We start from the raw sequence: 19,991 nt of genomic DNA, 5'->3' as shown, positions 1-19,991 counted from the left end.
GGCGCGCGAGCTGGCCGGGAACTCGCAGACAGCCCCAGCCCGGGGGTGTGCGGGGGGAGGGCAGCCGAGAGCTGGGAAACTGGGGCTCCGGGACTCGCCACCCCGCCGCCCCTCCTACCTGGAGGCCCCGCTGCCAAGCTGGCCCCGGGGAGCCGCGGCCGTCCTGCGGGCGATGCTTTATAAGCGGTGTGACCAGGAGCAAGTCACTTAACTTCTCCGAGCCGGGCCCCGGGGGAGCTGCAGCGCCTGTCTCCCCGCACGCCCCACCCCGCGGGGGGCGGCAAGGACGAGGACGTCCGTGGGGAAGGGGCCCGCGCCGGGGCCACGATGCGCACGCACGCCCGCCCGGACAGCTCTCCCAGGTAAGAGCGGGGCGCCGCCGGAGCCCCGAGGCCGGACCCGGGCCCCCGGCCCCGGAGCGGGGTCCCGCGGGGGTCCCGGTCGCACGGGGAGAGCCTGGACCGAACGAGGCCGGGGAGATCGCACGGCTGGGGCGGGGGGCCCAGGCCGGACCCCCGGCGCCGCCCTCCGGGGCTCCGGGCTCCGTGGCCTCGCGCGGGCCCCGGCCAGGTGCGGGTCGGTCGGCTCGCGTGCGCACACGTGTGTGTGTGTGTGTGTGTGTGTGTGTGTGCGCGCGCTCGCCACGACCCCGCCGGCACGTGCGGACGCGCGCGCGCCCCGGCCGGTCTCCGGGGACCCCGAGGGGCGCCGCGGGGAGCCGGGCGGGCGGGACGGCGGCGCGGGGCGCCCGGGGCTCCCCGCCCGCGCCGGGCTGGGCGGCCGCGCGCTCCCTCCTCCCGCCCTCGCCCCCTCCCCGCCCCCCCGCTCCGCCCTCGCCCCTCCTCCCGCTCCCCTCCCCGCGCTCCTCCCCGCGCCGCGGCAGAGCGCGGAGCCCGGGCGGGAGCCGGCGCGGGCGGCGGGCGGCGGCCGATCCCGATCCGGTCTCGACCCGGTCCCGGAGCGCACGAGGCCGGCCCCGCTTGCGCCGCCGGGGCCCCGGGCAGCATGCGCGGGCGCTGCCCGCCCGCCCCGGCCCCGGCCCCGGCCCCGCGGCGCGGCGCGCCCGGCCTCCACCCCGGCCCGGGCGGCAGAGGCGGCTCCTGCCCGGCCCCGGGGGCCGAGCCCGGCTCCGGGAGCCCCGGCCGCCGGTCCTGAGCGCGCCCGCCGCCGGGCTCGGCTCCGCTCCGCCGCCTGTGGCGCACGGGCGGACGGACGGACGGACGGACGGACGGACCGCGAGGGCGCGCGGGCTGCGGGCCGGCGGCGGCGGAGACATGCGATTGGCGACCGCGCCAGGCGGACGGACGGCGCGCCCGCGATGCCGGTGAGCCCGGGGCGGGAGCCCGCGGTGCCGGGGGGCGGGGACCCCGCCGGGCCCCGGGCTTCCACACCCGCCGTGGGTGGGGAATCAGCCCCGATCCCCGGGGCTCCGGTGACCGGCCGGGCCTGGCCGGCGGCCGGGACCCAGATGCTGCGGGCAGCGCCCCTCCTCACCCGGGCCGCGCCGCCCTCCCGCTCCAGCCGAGCTCTGGTCAGGCTGAGCGGGGCCCTGTGGAGCCGGGGCCCCCGCCCGTCCCCCGCCCGTCCCCCACCTGGCCCCCGCCGGTCCCCGGGCAGCCCTGGCCGGCCCTGGGCACTCCCAAGCCCCAAGACGCGGGCTTCAGCCTGGATGGCGGCGCCTCCCGGCAGACGCCCACGGCCCCTTTCCAGCTTCAGTCCAGGACAGGGAGGCAGGGGTGAAGGGTGGAGCGGGGCCCAGGGGTCAAGGAAGTAGGGGTGAGGGGGAAGAGCGGGGACCAGGGAGGTAGGGGTGAGGGGGCAGAGCAGGACCCATAGTGGGGAAGTAGGGGTGAGGGGGCAGAGCAGGACCCATGGTGGGGAGGCAGGGGTGAGGGGGCAGAGCTGGGGAGGCAGGGGTGAGGGGGCAGAGCTGGGCCCATGGTGGGGAGGCAGGGGTGAGGGGGCAGAGCAGGGCCCGTAGTGGGGAAGTAGGGGTGAGGGGAGCAGAACAGGGATCCGGGAGGTAGGGGTGAGGGGGCAGAGCAGGGCCCAGGGAGGTAGGGATTGGGGGGGGCAGAGCAGGACCCATGGTGGGGAAGTAGGGGTGAGGGGGCAGGGGTGAGGGGGCAGAGCAGGGCCCATGGTGGGGAGGCAGGGGTGAGGGGGCAGAGCTGGGGAGGCAGGGGTGAGGGGGCAGAGCTGGGCCCATGGTGGGGAGGCAGGGGTGAGGGGGCAGAGCAGGGCCCGTAGTGGGGAAGTAGGGGTGAGGGGAGCAGAACAGGGATCCGGGAGGTAGGGGTGAGGGGGCAGAGCAGGGCCCAGGGAGGTAGGGATTGGGGGGGGCAGAGCAGGACCCATGGTGGGGAAGTAGGGGTGAGGGGGCAGAGCAGGGCCCATGGTGGGGAAGTAGGGGTGAGGGGGCAGGGGTGAGGGGGCAGAGCAGGGCCCATGGTGGGGAAGCAGGGGTGAGGGGGCAGAGCTGGGCCCGGGGTGGGGAGGTAGGGGTGAGGGGGCAGAGCTGGGAGTCCCACCGAGGAAGGACCTGTGATCCACTTAGGGGAGCTCCTCTTTGTCTGCCTGCCGTGGCTCCTCACCTCCGCCTGCCCCACTTTTCATTCTGAGGCTGAGCGGTGGGAGGTGAGAACCAGCTGAGAAGGGGGAGGTGAGGAAGGAGCCTCCGGTCCCCTCCCGTCCCCCCTCCCGCCTCCCGTCCCCCCTCCCGCGGGGTGGACCGTGGGCACCTCTGGAGATGTGTCTCTAGGTAGGTCTTACCTGGGGAGGGGTGGGGCTGGGCCCTGGGTGGACCCCTCCCACCCCCCACCCCCCACCAGGCCTGCCCAGCGCCCGGCCCCGCCGGAGGGTGGGGGAGACCGGGTGGGCACAGCGCCATCTGCGCCAGCCCCTTCCTGCCAGCCCAGCCCTGCTCTGCTGGGGCAGCCGTAGCCCCAGCCCCGGGCGGGGGGGGGGGGCCTCCCGGCACAGTGGAGCCCCGGGCACCCCGCAGGTGGACGTGGAGAGCTCCGGGCTTCCCCAGCCTGGCCAGCAATGCTGGTAAGAGGCTACGGCCGCTTGTGAGCCCTTTGTCCTTGTGTGAGCCCGGAGAAGCCAGGAATCCCCAGCCACCCGGGCGGCTTGGAACCGGCTGCCCGGCCCTTCCTGCCTGAGGGAGTCGGGAGCCTGGCAGACAGCTGGGAAGGGCTGGGGTGGGGGTCCAGCTCCTGGGGGAGGGACGGCTCCCCGTGCGTTCCTTGTCCTCTGAAGTCTCAGATGGCCCTGGGTTGGCTCAGGACGTGAGCAGTGCCCCCGGCCAGCCCCGGGTGGAGGGGGCTGCGTCTCTGGGATCGGTGTGCTGCAGGATTTGGTAGATGGTTTGTGGCAGAGGGTACAGTAGGGGGGTGGAGAGGTCCGGCTCTCCCCTGCTGGGGTCCCCCTTTTGCCTCTGAGCTCCCATCTTTTTTATACTGGATATTGTTTTGATATTTTTATTACCTTCCTTCCTGGAATGGACTGGTGTGTGTGTATACACGTGTGTGTGTGTGTGTGTGTGTGTGTGTGTGTGTGTGTGTGCCAATACTGAGGCTTGAACTCAGGCCCTTATGCTTGCTTAAGGCTAGCACTCTACCACTTGACTTATACCTCTACTTCCAGCTTTTTGGTAGTCAATTGGAGATTGAAAAAAGAAATGTCACCGACTTTCCTGCCCAGGCTGGCTTTGAACCACGGTCCTCAGATCTCAGATCTCCTGAGTAGCTGGGAGACCAGACCACCTGGCTTAGAAGGGGGCTGCTGCGTAGCATCTGGTCAGGCAGGGCCTCGAACCTGTGGTGGCTCTGCCCTGGTCAGCCCTCAGCCGCCTGCTGATTCGTGCGGGCACAGGCAGCATAGGAGATGGCCGGGTGGCAGACGGGAGGGGTGGGTGGCTCCAGCGATGGAACTTTGCTGGCTAGGGTCTGAGTCTCTCTGCCTTGGGCGTGACACTGTGAGCCATTCTGGGCCTTCCAACCCTTCCCCCCCCCCCCCCCCCCCGTCCCCACTGATGGCTTCTGCACCAACCCTCCTTTGCTTTGACTTGGCCAAGCATCTCTACCCAAAAGCCCCTCTCCGGCCCCAGCCTCCCCATCCCTTCTCCAGACACCGCAGGATAGATCTGTTTTGTTCCTGACCTAGTGCCAGCCGTTCATTCATACGTTGATGCTGCACAGCCCTCCTGCAGTCCTGTGGCTTGCTTTAAACACCCCTCAGGTTCTGGCTGACCCCTGGAATGGGGGAGATGGGGGTTGCAGGGGACAGCTGGTACCTGGTGGCGAAGAGGGGACAAGGTGTCGGCTGCGTGGATGGGCGGGGCAGGGAAGGCCTGGGCTCAGAGAGGAGCAGTGGTTTTGTTGTTGTTTGTTTTTGTGCCTGTATTGGGGACTTGGGTGCTGTCCTAGCTTTTTCTCTCCAGGCTGGTGTACTAGCACTAGAGCCACAGCTCCACTTCTGGCTTCTTGCTGATTAATTGTAGATAAGAGTCTCAAAGACTTTTTGGCCCTGGGGCTGTCTTCAACACTCTCCCCCTCCCCCAGTTAGATCTCAGCCTCCAGGGTAGCTGGGATTACAGGTGTGCACCACAGAGCCGCTGGCCAGCTGGGGATTCATTGGAGGGGAGGAGCCTTTTGTGGTTCATCTTGAAAAATGGAATGGTCTTTGCCGAGAGCCCTCCAATCAGGACTTTCTCTGGAGAAAGAGCGGGAGAGGGCAGAGTCGTCTCCAAACGTGAATGACCCGTTCTTGAGGCTGACTTACATCTTGCAAATGAATGAATGAATGAATGAACGAATGAATGATTGGTCTTGAGTGCTGTGGGCCAGTAGATCTGAGCTGACCACAACTCCATGGGTATCTCTTCATCAGGCATGTGCAAACCCTGGAGCCTGAGGCCTGGGTTCGAGTCTCAGCTCCATTGCTGTCCGTCTGTGACTCTGGAGCATTCCTCGGCCTCCAGAGGCCCCCCCGTGGAGGTGGTAGGCCGAAGCGTATGCTAATGTGGGTAAGGCCAGGGCCGACACACAGATGTGCCAGTGAATGCTAGCTACTGCCAGTCTGTGATTTGTTTTCTGTCTGGTCCTTGGAGGTGGCACAGAGATTAATTGATGAATTTTTTTTGGTGCCTTAACTAGATCTTGAACTCAGGGCCTGGGCGCTGTCCTTAAGCTTTTATGTTCAGGGCTAGCACTCTACCACTTGAGCCATAGCACCACTTCTGGCTTTTTGCTGGATCAGTGGAGATAAGAGTCTCATAGGCTTTCCTGCCTGAGCTGGCTTCAAACCATGATCTTCAGATCTCAGCCTCCTGAGTAGCTGGGATGACAGGTGTGAGCCATCAGCGCCCCGCCCGTTTTTTTGGCTTTTGCAAAGACACAGCCACAGACCTCTGTGCATCTTTGGGGCCGTGCTTAGCGCGTGTCTGGGCCGTCGGGCGGCATGCTCGGCTTTCCTAGGAAATGTGCCACCCGTTTTCCTGTGGGAGTCGAGCACAGCCGTGACCCCAGACGCCCAGCCAGTTGCAATCCGTCCCTCCCACCCCCACCCCCACCTGCATCTTGGTTTTTCCTGATGGGATGAGTATAAAACAGAACTTTACGGCCTCCATGTGCGTTTCTGGGATTCAAGACTTTTCCCATGTGTAGAATGAACATGCAGATGAACGCTTGCCCGCTGGGCCTCAGTTTACCCTGCCGCTGTCTAAATAAGCCCTGAGCTCAGGCATGGACAGGAGCGATCGTGGGAACAGACCGGGGATGTGGGGGGTGGGGGGGAGCTCCCAAGGAAATGGGGGGGTTGACAAGAGGTGCCAGGAGAGCCTGTCTGAGCAAAAAGAGAGGGGCCAGTTCCAGGAGTCCCAGCAAAAAAGGGAGGTAGGGAAATCCTATGTTTTGTTCTTCTAACGGCGGTCCATCCTTCCTCCCCGGCCCTGGCACCGGGCCTGGCGTTGAAGAGCACCCCGGGAAGCGAAGCCCCCGGGAGCAAACGTGGGCAAAGTGTGTCCTGGCTCTGACATTGTCTCCGATTGCGCAAGATCAGTGCCTGGCCGAGGTGGCTCCTGGGCACTGAAGGTCCCCGATCCCAGTGCCTTCCCTCCCCCGCCCCCCCAACCCCCCTCTCCTGCCCAGAGGGGCCGCCAAGGCCTGGGGCTGGCTGGCAACTCCTCCATTTCTCACCCCAGCCTGGGCCCCTGGAGCTGGTTAGATTGGAGCGCTAGGGGCTGGCGGAATAATTATGCCTATTTCATGTGACACCCAAATTGATTGCCACCAGGGTGACATTCCCAGGGCATTGTTCCTCGTCTCTAACCTCTTATTACACATTATTAGGGTGTGTGGCATGTGTGTGTGTGCGTGTGTGTGTGTGTGTGTATGTGCGCGTGTGTGTGTGTTTCTATTTTTTTCCCCCGTTTTGGAGGAATTAACTCTCCCCGCCCCCTCCTCTGCAGAGATTGCATACTGGGCCTGAGAATGGACCGCAGCCAGGGTGGAATGCTCGCTCACTAAGCCCCCGCCCCTCCCCAGCCTCAGTTTCCCCACTTGTGGGATACTGTCTTTACCCGCCCTGTGCTCAGGCATAAATAGGAATGGTGTAGGAGGGCCTGAGGGAAATGGGGGTGTAAGCCCTCCAACACCCAGAGTAAAAAAGGATCAGAATGAGCCAGGGCACTGCACTGGTGGCTCACTCCTGTAATCTCAGCTACTCAGGAGGCTGAGACCTGAGGATCTCAATTCGAAAGCAAACCCTGGCAGAAAAGTCTGTGGGACTCTTCCCTCCAATTAACTACTCAGGAAAAACCAGAAGTGTGAAGCTGTGGCTCAAGCAGTAGAGCAGTAACGCCTTGAGTGAAAGAAGCTTGGGAACAGCGCCCAGGGTCTTGAGTTCAAGTCCCAGGACTGGCACAAAGGAAAAAGAAAGGTGAGCCCCAGGAGCTCTGTGGCTCCAGTACCTATGGGAGAAGAAGGGCCAGGCAATGTGCCTGCTCTTGCCTTGCAAGCCTTCCCTCGTTTATTTTATTTTTATTTTGTTCAGAACTGGAGCTGGACCTCCAGTCCTGTGTGTTCACACCCTTGAGCTTTTAGGCTGGGCCTGCAGTGGGTGTTTGACACCTGGTCCTGACCCCGCCCCCCTTAGAGATGAGTGGAGATGTCCCCCCTTCCCGGCTCGTACCGCTCGAGTCTGACCTGGGTGACGCCCACTTCCTTGATCCTGAGCTGTTCACCCAGTTGGAAAAATGCAAGATTTTGGGGCCAGCTTTCAACTGAATAGAGACGTTGACCAGCCAGTGCCAGAAGAAGGGCAGAGTCTTTATTAATAATTTGCCTGTCCCCAGTATAAAGAACTTACTGGACCATATTTTATGATGCATTGGAGTTTTTTGTTGGGGGGACAGGGGAGCTTGAACTCAGGGCCTGGGCACTGTACCTGAGCTCTGGCTCAAGGCAAGTGGCGCTACCACTCTGGGCCACAGCGCCACTTCTGGTTTTTCTGGTGGTTCATTGGAGATAAGAGTCTCACGGACTTGGCTGCCTGGGCTGCCTTCTAAATGCGATCTTCCGATCTCAGCCTCCTGATTGGCCAGGATGACAGGCCTGAGCCACCTCACCCAGCCTGAAGGCCGCTTTTATTCCGTTGGTTGGTTTGGGTCGTATAAATGCACTGTGTGGCAAGGATTCGGACTGAGATCCTTGGATCCAGATGTCTGGGGTTCAGGTCATGGGCACTGTGGTCTTGAACTGGTGTCCAGATGCTCACTTGCTGCCCACCCACACTGTGACAGCCATAAAGTCCGCTCTTATCAGAGTGAAGCCCCGCCCACAGGGCGGCTCTGGGGGGGTCTGTGGGCACCAACTGGGCTTCCCAGGTCTCTGGTGAATGCTAAATCTCCCATGGGGTCCCCCACTTCCCTCTGTTCCCCACGCCTCTAGCCAAGACCACTTCAGGAAAGTGAGAGGGAAGGACTGGGCCTGGGCAGGGTGGGCAGGGCTTAGCCTGGCTGGATTGGGGGCTAGAGGAAGGGGAGGGGTAGGCTTGTGGGGTTCTTTCTCATGAAGGTCCTGGCCCTTTGGCTCAGCTGGTATCTGAGGGGTGCTGTGCAGGCCCGGCACGCGGGACCAGGCTTCCCTTAGGCCCGGGCTGGGCTGCCAGGCCAGCACCCACTCCGAGATGGGGCAGAGCTATATAGAGAAACCTTTAAACACTAAGAGGCTCCGACAATTAAAATTCATAATTTATCTACAAATGGCCGGAAGGCTGGTGGTTCCTGAGGCGGGCGGAGCGTCTCTCCCTGAGCATCGGGGCTGGGTGCTTCCGGGGAATCTGGGGTGCTGCATGCTGCCCTAGAAGGCAGGTGGGCGGCAGCCACACCGGCCGGTGGCCCCCTCTGGAAGGCAGAAGCCCAGGCCCTGAGACAGGGCAGGGGGAGGGGCTGGGAGGGGCATGCGAGTGCACGTGTGCACATGCACAGCTGCACACACACTTAGATGACACAGGTGCACACAGACATGTAGACACAGATGCAAGTGCTCCCTCGTTTGCTCTCACACATATGCTAACATATGCATGCACGTGTATGCACATGCACACGCACACACACACACACACACACACACACACACACACACACACACACACTGGGAGCTCAGCAGCCCTTTGCCAGGAGCAAGAACAAGAGCAAAATAAAGAGTTATCCACGACAAAGGACATGACCTCAATTTTCTTCCAGGTTGAGATTTCTCTCCCTGTAAGAGGAGCAAAGGAGGGGAGGGAAACGGAGGGGAAAGTGCCAGCCAGCAGGGGGGCACCCAGGCTGCCAATGCCCCAGCCCCCGCCCACCCGGCCCCACCCATCTGCCAGGATTTGTGCTGTAGGAGCTATGTGTGGGCCCACCCCTCCCCCCACCCCCCCAGGAGTCCTCCCTTCACCCCCCCACCCCGTGCCAGGCAGCCTCCAGGCCTCCACACCATTCTCAGCCATGCGTGCTTCTGTGGGATTGAGCAGGACACCCTGGAGGCCCGGAAGGTGGAGGCCAGGACAGTGAGGTCCAGGATGGTGAAGGCCAGGATGGGGCTGGGAGGGTCTTTTGAATCCCCAGTGCTCTAGTGGCACGGTGCCCACCTGCCTTTGCTCTGCAGAAATGATCTTCCCCCCACCGCCCGCTGCTCTGCCCTCCTCCTTCCTTTCTCTCCTCCCCCTCCTCCCCTGCCCAGTGGGCCTGGCTCTGCGGAGCTGCGACCTCCGGCTCCATGTGCGCTGGGATCCACGGTCCCCGAGGAGCACTGCGTGGGAGCACCATGAAATATGGATGCTGTGAACCCGAAATAACTGAGCCGTCCCTCCAGCACCACAGCCCACCCCGAAGGAAGGGAGACGACGGGAGGCCACTGGGCTCTGAGCATGCTCTGTGCTATTCATTGGGCCACAGGACCCGGGACCCGCCCCTCTGTGATGGGGGGTGGGGGGCGTCCAGGCCACTGTTGACAGCCACGGGCTGGGGAAGGGGTGCAGGACACAAGCCATGCGCTGGGCACGGCTGCCCTCCCGCCACCCGCGCGCCATTGATGCTTATGTTCTCTGTATTTGTTGGTGCCATTTTTAATCCTCGCCCTTTGCAGAGCTCCCCAGGGGCCCAAGGGGTGACAATTCCTGAGTCCTCCCCCCCCCTCCCCTGCCACCCTGGCCAGACCGGGCCGGGCAGGTCACACTCCCGTGGCACAGGCATCCTCACTGCTCTGGGCCTCAGTTTCCCCTCCGTTCAGGACAGTGGCCGGCACCGTTGAGAAGGGGTGTCGGGATCTCGGGGAGCCCGGTTCTCTGGGGCCGCACAGGGCCAGGCTGTATGGCCGCTGTCTCACGACCCCGGGTCTCATTGTTCAGCGGGCCGGACCCATCTCCGGCAGCCCCCAGACCTGCAGAAACTCATTCCTGCCCCAGCCCAGAGGTATAAGTAGGGGATCACACTCTGAGGCCAGCTAGCATCAGGCAAAAACTTGAGACTCTGCCTATTGCAGAAAAAAAAAAAAAACAGACCAAGGGCAAGGCCCAAGCAGTAGAGCACCTGCCTGGTAAGCACAAAACCTCACCTCCGAACCCCAGTACCCCCAAAAAGAAAAAGGAAAAAAAACACAAACAAGCCAACAACGAAGAAGTAAAACCTCTCAGGAGTATTCGTCCCAAGACTAAACAATACATTCCAGGCTGAGGCTTCTGAGCATGCTTCCCTTTTTCCTCAGGCCGCTGGGAGGCTCTGCACTTGATCATGAGGCGGGATTTTTCCTTCTTTAGCTTGTAGCTCTTTATCCTTTTGTTTGTTTGCTTTTTTTCTCCTGTCAGTTGGCTGAAGTCAGTCTTGGAATGAGGTGCAGCAGACAGCGATTACACAGCATCACTAATAGGGGAAAGTATAGTGATTCGCGCTGTAGGCCGAAGTGGTTGTCTGATTGAGTAAATGGCGGACGGCTTCATGCAGGAGGTGGCTTTGGGGTGGGAGACTATAATGTTGGCTGCACAGGGCGATGGCTTAGAGATTGGATGTGCAGGGCAGGCTACAAATAATAATAATAATATAGGTCTGGGACTGTGGTTTAGTGGTAGAGTGCTTGTCTAGGATGCGTGAAGCCCTTGGGTTCGATGCCTCAGTACCACATACACAGAAAAAGCCAGAAGTGGTGCTCTGGTTCAAGTAGTACAGTGCCAGCCTTGAGCAAAAGAAGCTCAGAGACAGTGCCCAGGCCCTGAGTTCAAGCCTCAGGACTGGCAAAAAATAAATAAGTAAATGATAGTCATAATGATAATAAGCCACAGAATCCACACAGCCATCCTAAGGGACATGCGACCAGTGTTGTCTTTTGTCTTTTGTTTTTCCAGTGGTCAGGCCTGGGCCCTGTCCCTGAGTTCGTGTGCTCTAGTGACACTCTACTTGGAGCCACAGCGCCACTTCTGGTTTTCTGATGCTTCATTGGAGATGAGCGTCTCAGGGCCTTTCCTGCCTGGGCTGGCTTTGAACCACTGATGGTGCCTGGCTCTATTTTATGTTATCTTTTTTTTTGCCAGTCCTGGGGCTTGAACTCAGGGGCTGGGTGCTGTCCCTGAGTTTCTTTGTGTCCAAGGCTAGCACTCTACCACTTGAGCCACAGCGCCACTGCTGGCTTTTTTGAGTGGTTCGTTGAAGAGAAGAGTCTCTGGGGGACTTTTCTGCCCAGGCTGGCTTTGAACCACAATCCTCGGGTCTCAGCCTCCTCAGTAGCTGGGATGACAGGCGTGAGCTGCCGCGCCTGGCTTTTTCTTTCTTTCCTCCCAGTGCTGAAGTGGTGCTATGTCCTTCATCCTCGCTCCTGGCAGCTGGATTGCCAGCCCAGCCCTGAGCCGGGTGCTAAAAGTCCTATTTACCTCTGAGTCTTCGGCTTCACGCCCCGCCAGCCCCGGCCGCTGGCCCAATTACTTATTGATCGCCTGTCAGGATGTTTGCTTTTCGGGTGGGTCACTGGAGCGCGTGACTGTGGAAAAGTGGAAAACAGCCCGGACAGGGTGGGCAGAGGCCAAGGCCTGGGAGAATCAGGAGGGGGAGGGGGCGGGGTGAACAATGTCCCCTCGGGGACAATAAAGTCTGGACAGATTCCATAATGTGTCAGTGACACCCAGAGCAGTCACTTAGTTAATCCACAACCAGACCAGGAAAGGCTTGTCAGACCTGGAGAGCTGAGGGGCATTCAAAGGAACGTTGTGTCAGCCGGCTGGGTGGCATGGCTCAAGTCTGTACTGCTAGCACTATACAGGAGGCTGAGATCTAAGGATCATGGTTTGAAGCCAGAAAGTCTATGAGACTCTCTTCTTCGTTTTTCCACTCAAGGCTAGCGCTCTACCACTTTGAGCCACAGCTCCACTTCTGGTTTTCTGGTGGTTCATTGCAGATAAGAGTCTCAGGGACTTTCCTGCCCTGGTTGGCTTTGAACCAGGATCCTCAGATCTCAGCCTCCTGTGTAGCTGGGATGCCAGGCGTGAGCCACGGGCGCCCAGCTCGTGAGACTCTTATCTCTTATTAACTGCTAAAGGGCTGGAAGCGGTGCTGTACTAGCCTTGAACAGAAAAGGCTAAGGGACAGCACCTAGGCCCTGAGTTCAAGTCCCAGTATTGCAATGCACATCAAACAAAACAAACCAAAACCAACATGGCGTCGCTGGAGCCCGCCCTACCTGCTGGGAAGCCTCGGGCCTCCCTGCCCCGGGCTCGGGTGGGGGCATCTGTGGATTTGGGAGCAGACGCCTCAGGGCCATGCATGGCACAGGTGCCCGCAGGCTGCCCATGCATCCTGCCAGCCACCCTCAGCCTGCTTTTACAGTAGCAGCTGCCCTGGAGCTTGGCATCCGGGTCCCCAAGGGGCAGATGGGCCTGGCTGGAGCTCCCCGGGGAGACCCCAGTGGGCGTGGTGCCGGGGAAGGGAAGAGCTGCAGGCTTGAGGCCCCGGATGGAAGGAGGTGGGGAGAGTGGGAACGCCAGGCGTGAGACCCGGGGCAGGTCGAGCCCCGTGGGGAGTTCACAGGGTGGCCGATCTGTGACTAGTGGCCTGTGCCATTGCGTTTGGTGGCAGCCTGGGACCGGGCAGCAGAGTTGGCGGGGCGGAGGGTGGGGTCTGAAGCTGAGGCTCTGGCCAGTTCGGGGAGCTCCTCGGAACGGCAGCTCCTGCTAGGACTCCACAGAAACCCAGGCCTGAGCTCCTTTGAAGCACAGGAGTCCCTTTTTTGTTTTTGGTCAGTCGTGGGGCTTGAACTCAGGGCCTAGGCGCTGTCCCTCAGCTCTTCAGCTCAAGGCGAGCACTGTACCACTTGAGCCACAGCGCCACTTTGAACCACGACGATCCTCAGATCTCAGCCTCCTGAGTAGCTAGGAACAGGAACCCTCAAACCCAAGCATCTAGATCTCACAGGTTAAGGATGGGGAGGGGGTCCCCCATGACTCTGCTCCCTGGGGTGTTATTTGGGGTGGGGCTGGGGATGCGGGCGTGATCTGGATCCACGCGCGGCTTTCTCACGGCGTCCCTGTGCTTGCTCCCGGCTGCAGGTGAGCGTGAGGATGCCGGCGGGGTGCACGGGCGCGCCCAGCCCCCTCCTGTCCTGCTGGCAGCCCATCCTGCTGCTGGTGCTGGGCTCGGTGCTGTCGGGCTCGGCCACGGGCTGCCCGCCACGCTGCGAGTGCTCGGCCCAGGAGCGCGCCGTGCTGTGCCACCGCAAGCGCTTCGTGGCCGTGCCCGAAGGCATCCCCACCGAGACGCGGCTGCTGGACCTGAGCAAGAACCGCATCAAGACCCTGAACCAGGATGAGTTCGCCGGCTTCCCGCACCTGGAGGAGCTCGAGCTGAACGAGAACATCGTGAGCGCCGTGGAGCCCGGCGCCTTCAACAACCTCTTCAACCTGCGGACGCTGGGGCTGCGCAGCAACCGCCTGAAGCTCATCCCGCTGGGCGTCTTCACGGGGCTCAGCAACCTGACACGGCTGGACATCAGCGAGAACAAGATCGTCATCCTGCTGGACTACATGTTCCAGGACCTGTACAACCTCCGCTCCCTGGAGGTCGGGGACAATGACCTGGTCTACATCTCCCACCGCGCCTTCAGCGGCCTCAACAGCCTGGAGAAGCTCACGCTGGAGAAATGCAACCTCACGTCCATCCCCACCGAGGCCCTGTCCCACCTGCACGGCCTCATCGTCCTCCGTCTCCGCCATCTCAACATCAACGCCATCCGCGATTACTCCTTTAAGCGGCTCTACCGCCTCAAGGTCCTGGAGATCTCGCACTGGCCCTACCTGGACACCATGACCCCCAACTGCCTGTACGGCCTCAACCTCACGTCCCTGGCCATCACCCACTGCAACCTCACCGCCGTCCCCTACCTGGCGGTGCGCCATCTGGTCTACCTGCGCTTCCTGAACCTCTCCTACAACCCCATCGGCGCCATCGAGGGCTCCATGCTGCACGAGCTGCTGCGGCTGCAGGAGATCCAGCTGGTGGGCGGCCAGCTGGCCGTGGTGGAGCCCTACGCCTTCCGCGGCCTCAACCACCTGCGCGTGCTCAACGTGTCCGGCAACCAGCTGACCACGCTGGAGGAGTCGGCCTTCCACTCGGTGGGCAACCTGGAGACCCTCATCCTCGACGCCAACCCGCTGGCCTGCGACTGCCGGCTGCTGTGGGTCTTCCGGCGGCGCTGGAGACTCAACTTCAACCGGCAGCAGCCCACGTGCGCCACGCCCGAGTTCGTGCAGGGCAAGGAGTTCAAGGACTTCCCCGACGTGCTGCTGCCCAACTACTTCACCTGCCGCCGCGCCCGCATCCGGGACCGCAAGGCCCAGCAGGTGTTCGTGGACGAGGGCCACACCGTGCAGTTCGTGTGCCGCGCCGACGGCGACCCGCCGCCCGCCATCCTGTGGATGTCGCCCCGCAAGCACCTGGTGTCGGCCAAGAGCAACGGGCGGCTCACGGTCTTCCCCGACGGGACGCTGGAGGTGCGCTACGCGCAGGTGCAGGACAACGGCACGTACGTGTGCATCGCGGCCAACGCGGGCGGCAACGACTCGATGCCCGCGCACCTGCATGTGCGCAGCTACGCGCCCGACTGGCCGCACCAGGCCAACAAGACGTTCGCCTTCATCTCCAACCAGCCCGGCGACGGCGACGCCAACAGCACCCGCGCCAGCGTGCCTTTCCCCTTCGACATCAAGACCCTCATCATCGCCACCACCATGGGCTTCATCTCCTTCCTGGGCGTCGTCCTCTTCTGCCTGGTGCTGCTCTTCCTCTGGAGCCGGGGCAAGGGGAACACGAAGCACAACATCGAGATCGAGTACGTGCCCCGCAAGTCCGACGCGGGCATCACCTCGGCCGACGCGCCCCGCAAGTTCAACATGAAGATGATCTGAGGCTCGTGGCCGCCGTGCGCGTGCCCGCGCGGGGCCGTGGGGGGAGGGGTGTCGGGGGAGGGGGGACCTGGCGGTGCCTGCTCCCCCCACCCCCCCCTTCCGCACCTCACCCTGATCCTGTCCACTTCTTCTCTGCCCTCCACACGTACTGTTTCCCGCCTTCCCCCCCCCCACTTCCACACCCCAGCCCTCTTCCTAACCAAGGACCCCAGAAATCCAGGTTTTTGCCTGGGGTCCCCGCCGCCCGCCACAGGACCGGGATCCAAAGCTGACCGAGCAAAACACAGCAGAGCCCATAGTTCAATAATAACCATTAATAATAAAAACAAAAACAAAAACAGTGACGAACTTCCTCTGTAACTTGGGTTTCAATCATGATGGATTTTTATGAAAACTTGAAATAATAAAAAAAAAGAAAAAGAAAAACCGGAAAAAAAATATCCCACACCTTTTCCAATAGTTAGATGGAATGCAAACTCTTGACGTCCCTGATCAATCCCAGGGCCTCCTTCCAAATAAGCTTCTTGTTCTTCCCTCCTCCCTCCTCCCTCTCCTCCTCCCCCTCCTCCTCCTCCTTCCTTCCCTTCTCCTCCTCCCTTTCCTCCCCCTCCCTCTTCTCCCCCTCCTCCTCCTCTCCTCCTTCCTCTTCTTCCTTTTCCTCTTTCTCCTTCCCCCACCCCTCTTCCCCCTCCTCCTCTTCCTCCTCCTCCTCCTCCTCCTCCTCTCCTCTTCCCTTGAGGGGAGGGATCACTCAGGAAAACAGGCCCACCCCACCAGGCGCCATCAGGAGCGGCTAGATGGCTCTTACTGGCCCAGCTCTGGGCGGGCTTCTTTGCCAGGGTTTGGTGGCCAGGACAAGAGTTGCCCAACGGGGCTGGGGCTTGTCTCCTGGGCTGCCAGGCAGCTCTATTTTGGGGAGGTGGTTTGGGGCCGGCTTGGGTGTGTGGCTGAGACACTGGACAGGGGGCTGGGGTCTTCCTTGGGGAGGGGGGATGCAGGGGGCATCTCGGTCAGTGGACAGAGCCAAGGGCCTGAGGCCAGCCTGTGACGCGGTCTCAGCCCTAGCTCTGCCGCGCACACGCGCTCTGCCGTGGGACTTGAACCGGGTCCCCGGGGCCTCAGTCTCCCCATCTGTACCATGGGAAGCTCGCCCCCTGCCCGCCCCCCACCCTCCCCCCACCCTGCCTACCTCACAGGGCTGTTGTGAGGAATCGATGAGATGTATGTGAAACACTTTGTAACCTTGTAAAGCGCTGTGCACACGTGTGGGTGATTGTTCTCATTCTGGTCCGTAGTATCTCATTGTGTGGGGATGGGGCTTGGGGGAGGGAAGAGGGCGGCTCCCCCACATCGGCCCAGGCTGCACCCTGCTGGGACAACAGCGCTCTAGCCTAGCTTTCCCCCTACCCCAAACAGAAGCTCAGCCAGGGCCAGCAGCGCATGCCTGTAACCCCAGCTACTCAGGAGGTTGAGATCTGCTGAGCGAGGTTCACAGCCAGTCTGGACAGGAAGTCCTTGCGACTCTTAATCTTTAATGAAGCCGCAGCAAAGCCAGTGTGTCTTGCTCACCCGCTGGCCAGGAGCGCCCAGCCAGGGCCTGTCCCTCCCGCTCTGTTCCCGGCAGTCCCTGCGTGCCAGGGAGGAGCCAGGCTGGTCCCCAGCAAAGCCTGCGTGGGGCTGGGGCTCCGGCCGGGAGGGCAGGGAGGCCCAGGCAGGGCCTCTTGGCTGCTTGGCGCAGGCCAGCCCCGCGCTGCCCCTGGGCCCTCGGGCCGGGAGCCCCATCCACATCGCCCCTCCAGCCCGGGCCCGCTTCTCGCCGCTGGCTGTGCCTGCACGCACTGGGAGAGCTGCGTGCTCAGCACCGGGGCTGGGGGGGCATGGAGCTGGTGCTCAGCCCTTGCCTCATTCATTCATTCATTCTCAAGCCCTCTGGGAGTCCCTGCTATGGCTGATGAAGTCCGATCACTGTCCGAGGCTATCCCTGGGCCTGGAGGAAGACCGTGTTTTTTATTCCCTGGCAGGGAATGGCGTCCTCTTTCCAGAGGACCCAGGAATCTCACGGGTCCCCTAGGCTGGGCCGGCTGGGGGTGATGCCAAGGTCAGCTCTGAGTTCAGGTTCACACTCTCACACCAGCGGGGACGGTCGCCATCCTTGGAGATCCATCTCCACCTGTAAAATAAAGACAGTTAACCCTGGGCTGCCAGAGGGTCACCAAGTGAGGGCACAGGCCGTGTTCCTCAGTCAATGCAGTACTGGTACTTAGCAAGCCATGGTACTTGGTACTTAGTAGGCCACAGTACCTGGTACTTAGCTAGCCACGGTGCTTGGTACTTAGCAAGTGCCGTGCCTGGTACGTAGCCCTCTGCACTCAGTAATGGTGATGGCCGTCCATTCACGGTTATATACTTGCTGAGGGGAGGATCAGAGAGGGCAATCGCTTCAGGGCTGCCCAGCTACAAGCAGACAAGACCAGGGTCCTATTTGGAGAATTCTTAGAGGCAGGTCCAGGCAGGACACCATTTTGGGGCGCACAGAGGGGAAGGAGGGGAGAAGAGCCCTTGGGCATGGAACTGGCCTGTGCAGCAAGAGGCCGGGAGTGTCACGGGGCTTCAGGACGCCCGCAGGCCCGGCGGTGTCTGGCAGGGCCTCAGCCCAAGCCCTCCTCCACCCAGCTTGGGACCCCGGGAGGCAGGTCCTCGCTCCCCCAGAGGCCGCCCCTGAGGATGCCCCTTCAGCTTCCTGTGCCTCAGGTGCTGGGGCAAAAGTAGCTCCTAAGAAAACACAACCACAGAAGAATCCAATCATCCGGGCGTGGTAGCTCAGCCTGTAATCCCAGCTACTCAGCAGACGGAGATCTCAAGATCGCAGCTCAAAGCCAGCTTGGGCTTGAGAGTCTGTGAGATGCTCAATCTGCAACCAATCATCAAAAACCTGGAAGGGGCCGTGGCTCAGGTAGCAGAGCACCAGCCTTGAGCCAAAAAAAAAAAGAAAAGAAAAAAGCTCAAGGACAGCACCCAAGTCCTGAGTTCAAGTCCTAGGACCGGCACTAAACAACCAGAAAAAGATCAGTCATTGTATTAGGACTGAAGGCCAGCACAGAAGAAAGCAGGTGCTCGGGGTCGTGGGTCAGGGTTGAGTCAGGCTGGGGGCCGGGGAGCCTGGGGCAGACCCCTCCCTCACCCCCACACACACCCCTGAGCTCTGGAAACACTCACACAGAGTGAGGTGCTCGGCAGCTGCCCACGTTCATCCCGGGTGCCAGGCTGGGCAGGCCACACCCCCACAACTCCCAGCCAATGAAGGCTCACAGGAATGGCAGATACCTCCTTCCCCAGCACCCGAGTGAGGATCTGGGATCCTGGACCCTGAGGAGGAAGAGCCGGAGCCTTGCAGGCCCTGAGCTCCCACCCTGTCCAGCAACCCGGTGTGGTGGCGGGGCCGGGACGTCCGGCTGCTCAGGAGCTGTAGGAAGCTGTGATGAGGGTGGAGATGGATGCTGGGGATGAAGCAGCGGTGTGCAACCCCGAGAGCAGAGTTTTTCCCAAGACCGGCAGGGCCGTGTCGGCTCCCAGTGAGCCTGGCCAGGGCTGGCACCCGGGGCGTGTGGGGGGTGTGTGTGTGTGTGTGTGCATGCGTGTGTCCTTTGGGAGCGGCAGATCCTTCCCCAGTCAAGAGCTGAGAGGTGCAATGACCTTCCCAGAGGTTCTCAGCAGAGTCAGGGAAGCACGGGCATCCAGCAGACCTGGGTTCAAATCCCAGCTCCACCGCGGAATTCCACCTGCAGAACCAGACTTGGAGCCCCGTGGATTTGGAGTGTTGGGTGATAAAAGGCATGAAGGCGTGCGTACTTGGGGGTGTCCAGTCGTGGTCACTGGTCAGCACGGCGTCTACAAGAGGTGGACCCGCGAGTCTGTCCGGGCCTGCGTAGCCATGGATGACGTTAGGGCTGCTGGGGGAAGATGGGAACTGGTGTGACCCATCGCCCCGTCTTCCCAAGACACAGACCGGCCAGCCACACCCAGGATTCTAGAGAAGGAAGGAGACAGAAGCTTCCAGGCCCGCCCAGTGCCCGCATACAGCCTGATGCTCTGCTTCGCCTTCAGGATGGAAGTCAAGAGGCTGAAAAGGAAATGTGGAGCCAGGTGCCAGGGCTCACACCTGCAGTCCTAGCCACTGGGGAGGCTGAGAGCGGAGGATCGAGGTGTGAAGCCAGCTTGAAACGGGAAAGGCCGTGGAGATTCTTTATCGCCAGTGAACCACCAAAGAGTCAGAAATGGAGCCGTAGCTCCAGTGATAGAGTGCCAGCCTTGAGTGAGAAAGCTCAAAGATGGCAGCCAGGCCCTGAGTTCAAGTCCCGGTGTTGGCATGCATGCACACACACAGAGCAGGGACAGCGCAGACCAGCCGGAGGGACGTGATCCCGGAGAGCTTCACAGAACCCGCATTCACACCACCCTTCCTGCTCCTCTGCCCCATCTGATGTCTTCTGGCTCACGCCAGCCCGCACAGAGCCGGAAGCGCCCCCAGGTCCCCCTCGCGCCCCCAGCTCCACCTCCTGCACCGGCTGACTTGCTGTCTCTGATTGCTTCATTCATAAGCTCCAGATGAGGGTGAAATCTAATTGGTCACCTACCAGCCAATGGATTGGCTGCTTCAATGTCAGGGGCCCAGTTCTTATCCAGTCAGCTGTGACCAAGAAGCTCCGCCTTGCACAAGCCAAGCTTGGGAAAAGATGGCAAAGAAGAGATCAAGGGAGCCAGGCATCGGTGGCTTATGACAGTCACCCTTGACTACTCAGGAGGCTGAGATCTGAGGATGGAGGTTCGGAGCCGGCTCAGACGGGAAAGTCCGTGAGACTCTACTCTCCAAAGAACCAGCAAAAAGCCCAAAGTGGAGGTGTTGCTCAAGGGGTAGAGTGCCAGCTTTGAGCAAAAAGCTAATGGACAGGGCCCAGGCCCTGAGTTCAAGCCCTAGTGCTGGCACACACACACTCACACACTCACACTCACAGGACAGCTTGGGGACAGCTGGCCTCTCTCTCTTTCCACATGGCTCT

The 19,991-nt window shown here is 61.5% G+C and overlaps 1 protein-coding gene across 5 annotated transcripts in view; it reads left to right on the top strand.

The window, feature by feature from the left end:
* Lingo1 (leucine rich repeat and Ig domain containing 1) overlaps positions 1 to 16,212 on the top strand; it is a 97,768-nt gene extending 81,556 nt beyond the window's left edge. For 2 of the 5 annotated variants that reach the window (XM_070042843.1, XM_070042842.1), the window contains one exon: positions 13,081 to 16,212. In XM_070042843.1, the coding sequence (XP_069898944.1) occupies positions 13,093 to 14,934 (1,842 nt within the window). In that variant the 5' untranslated portion in view covers positions 13,081 to 13,092 and the 3' untranslated portion in view covers positions 14,935 to 16,212. Of the gene's footprint in view, positions 1 to 43; positions 363 to 1,164; positions 1,325 to 2,743; positions 2,762 to 13,080 lie in introns of those variants that run through there. The other 3 variants (XM_070042844.1, XM_070042841.1, XM_070042845.1) reach the window with 3 other exon arrangements.
* Positions 16,213 to 19,991: the final 3,779 nt, after the last annotated feature.

This window comes from Dipodomys merriami, unplaced genomic scaffold (genome assembly GCF_024711535.1).
Source record: "Dipodomys merriami isolate MVZ:Mamm:240054 unplaced genomic scaffold, mDipMer1.0.p SCAF_33, whole genome shotgun sequence".
NCBI lineage: Eukaryota > Metazoa > Chordata > Mammalia > Rodentia > Heteromyidae > Dipodomys > Dipodomys merriami.
This window is presented reverse-complemented; position numbering and strand designations above follow the sequence as displayed.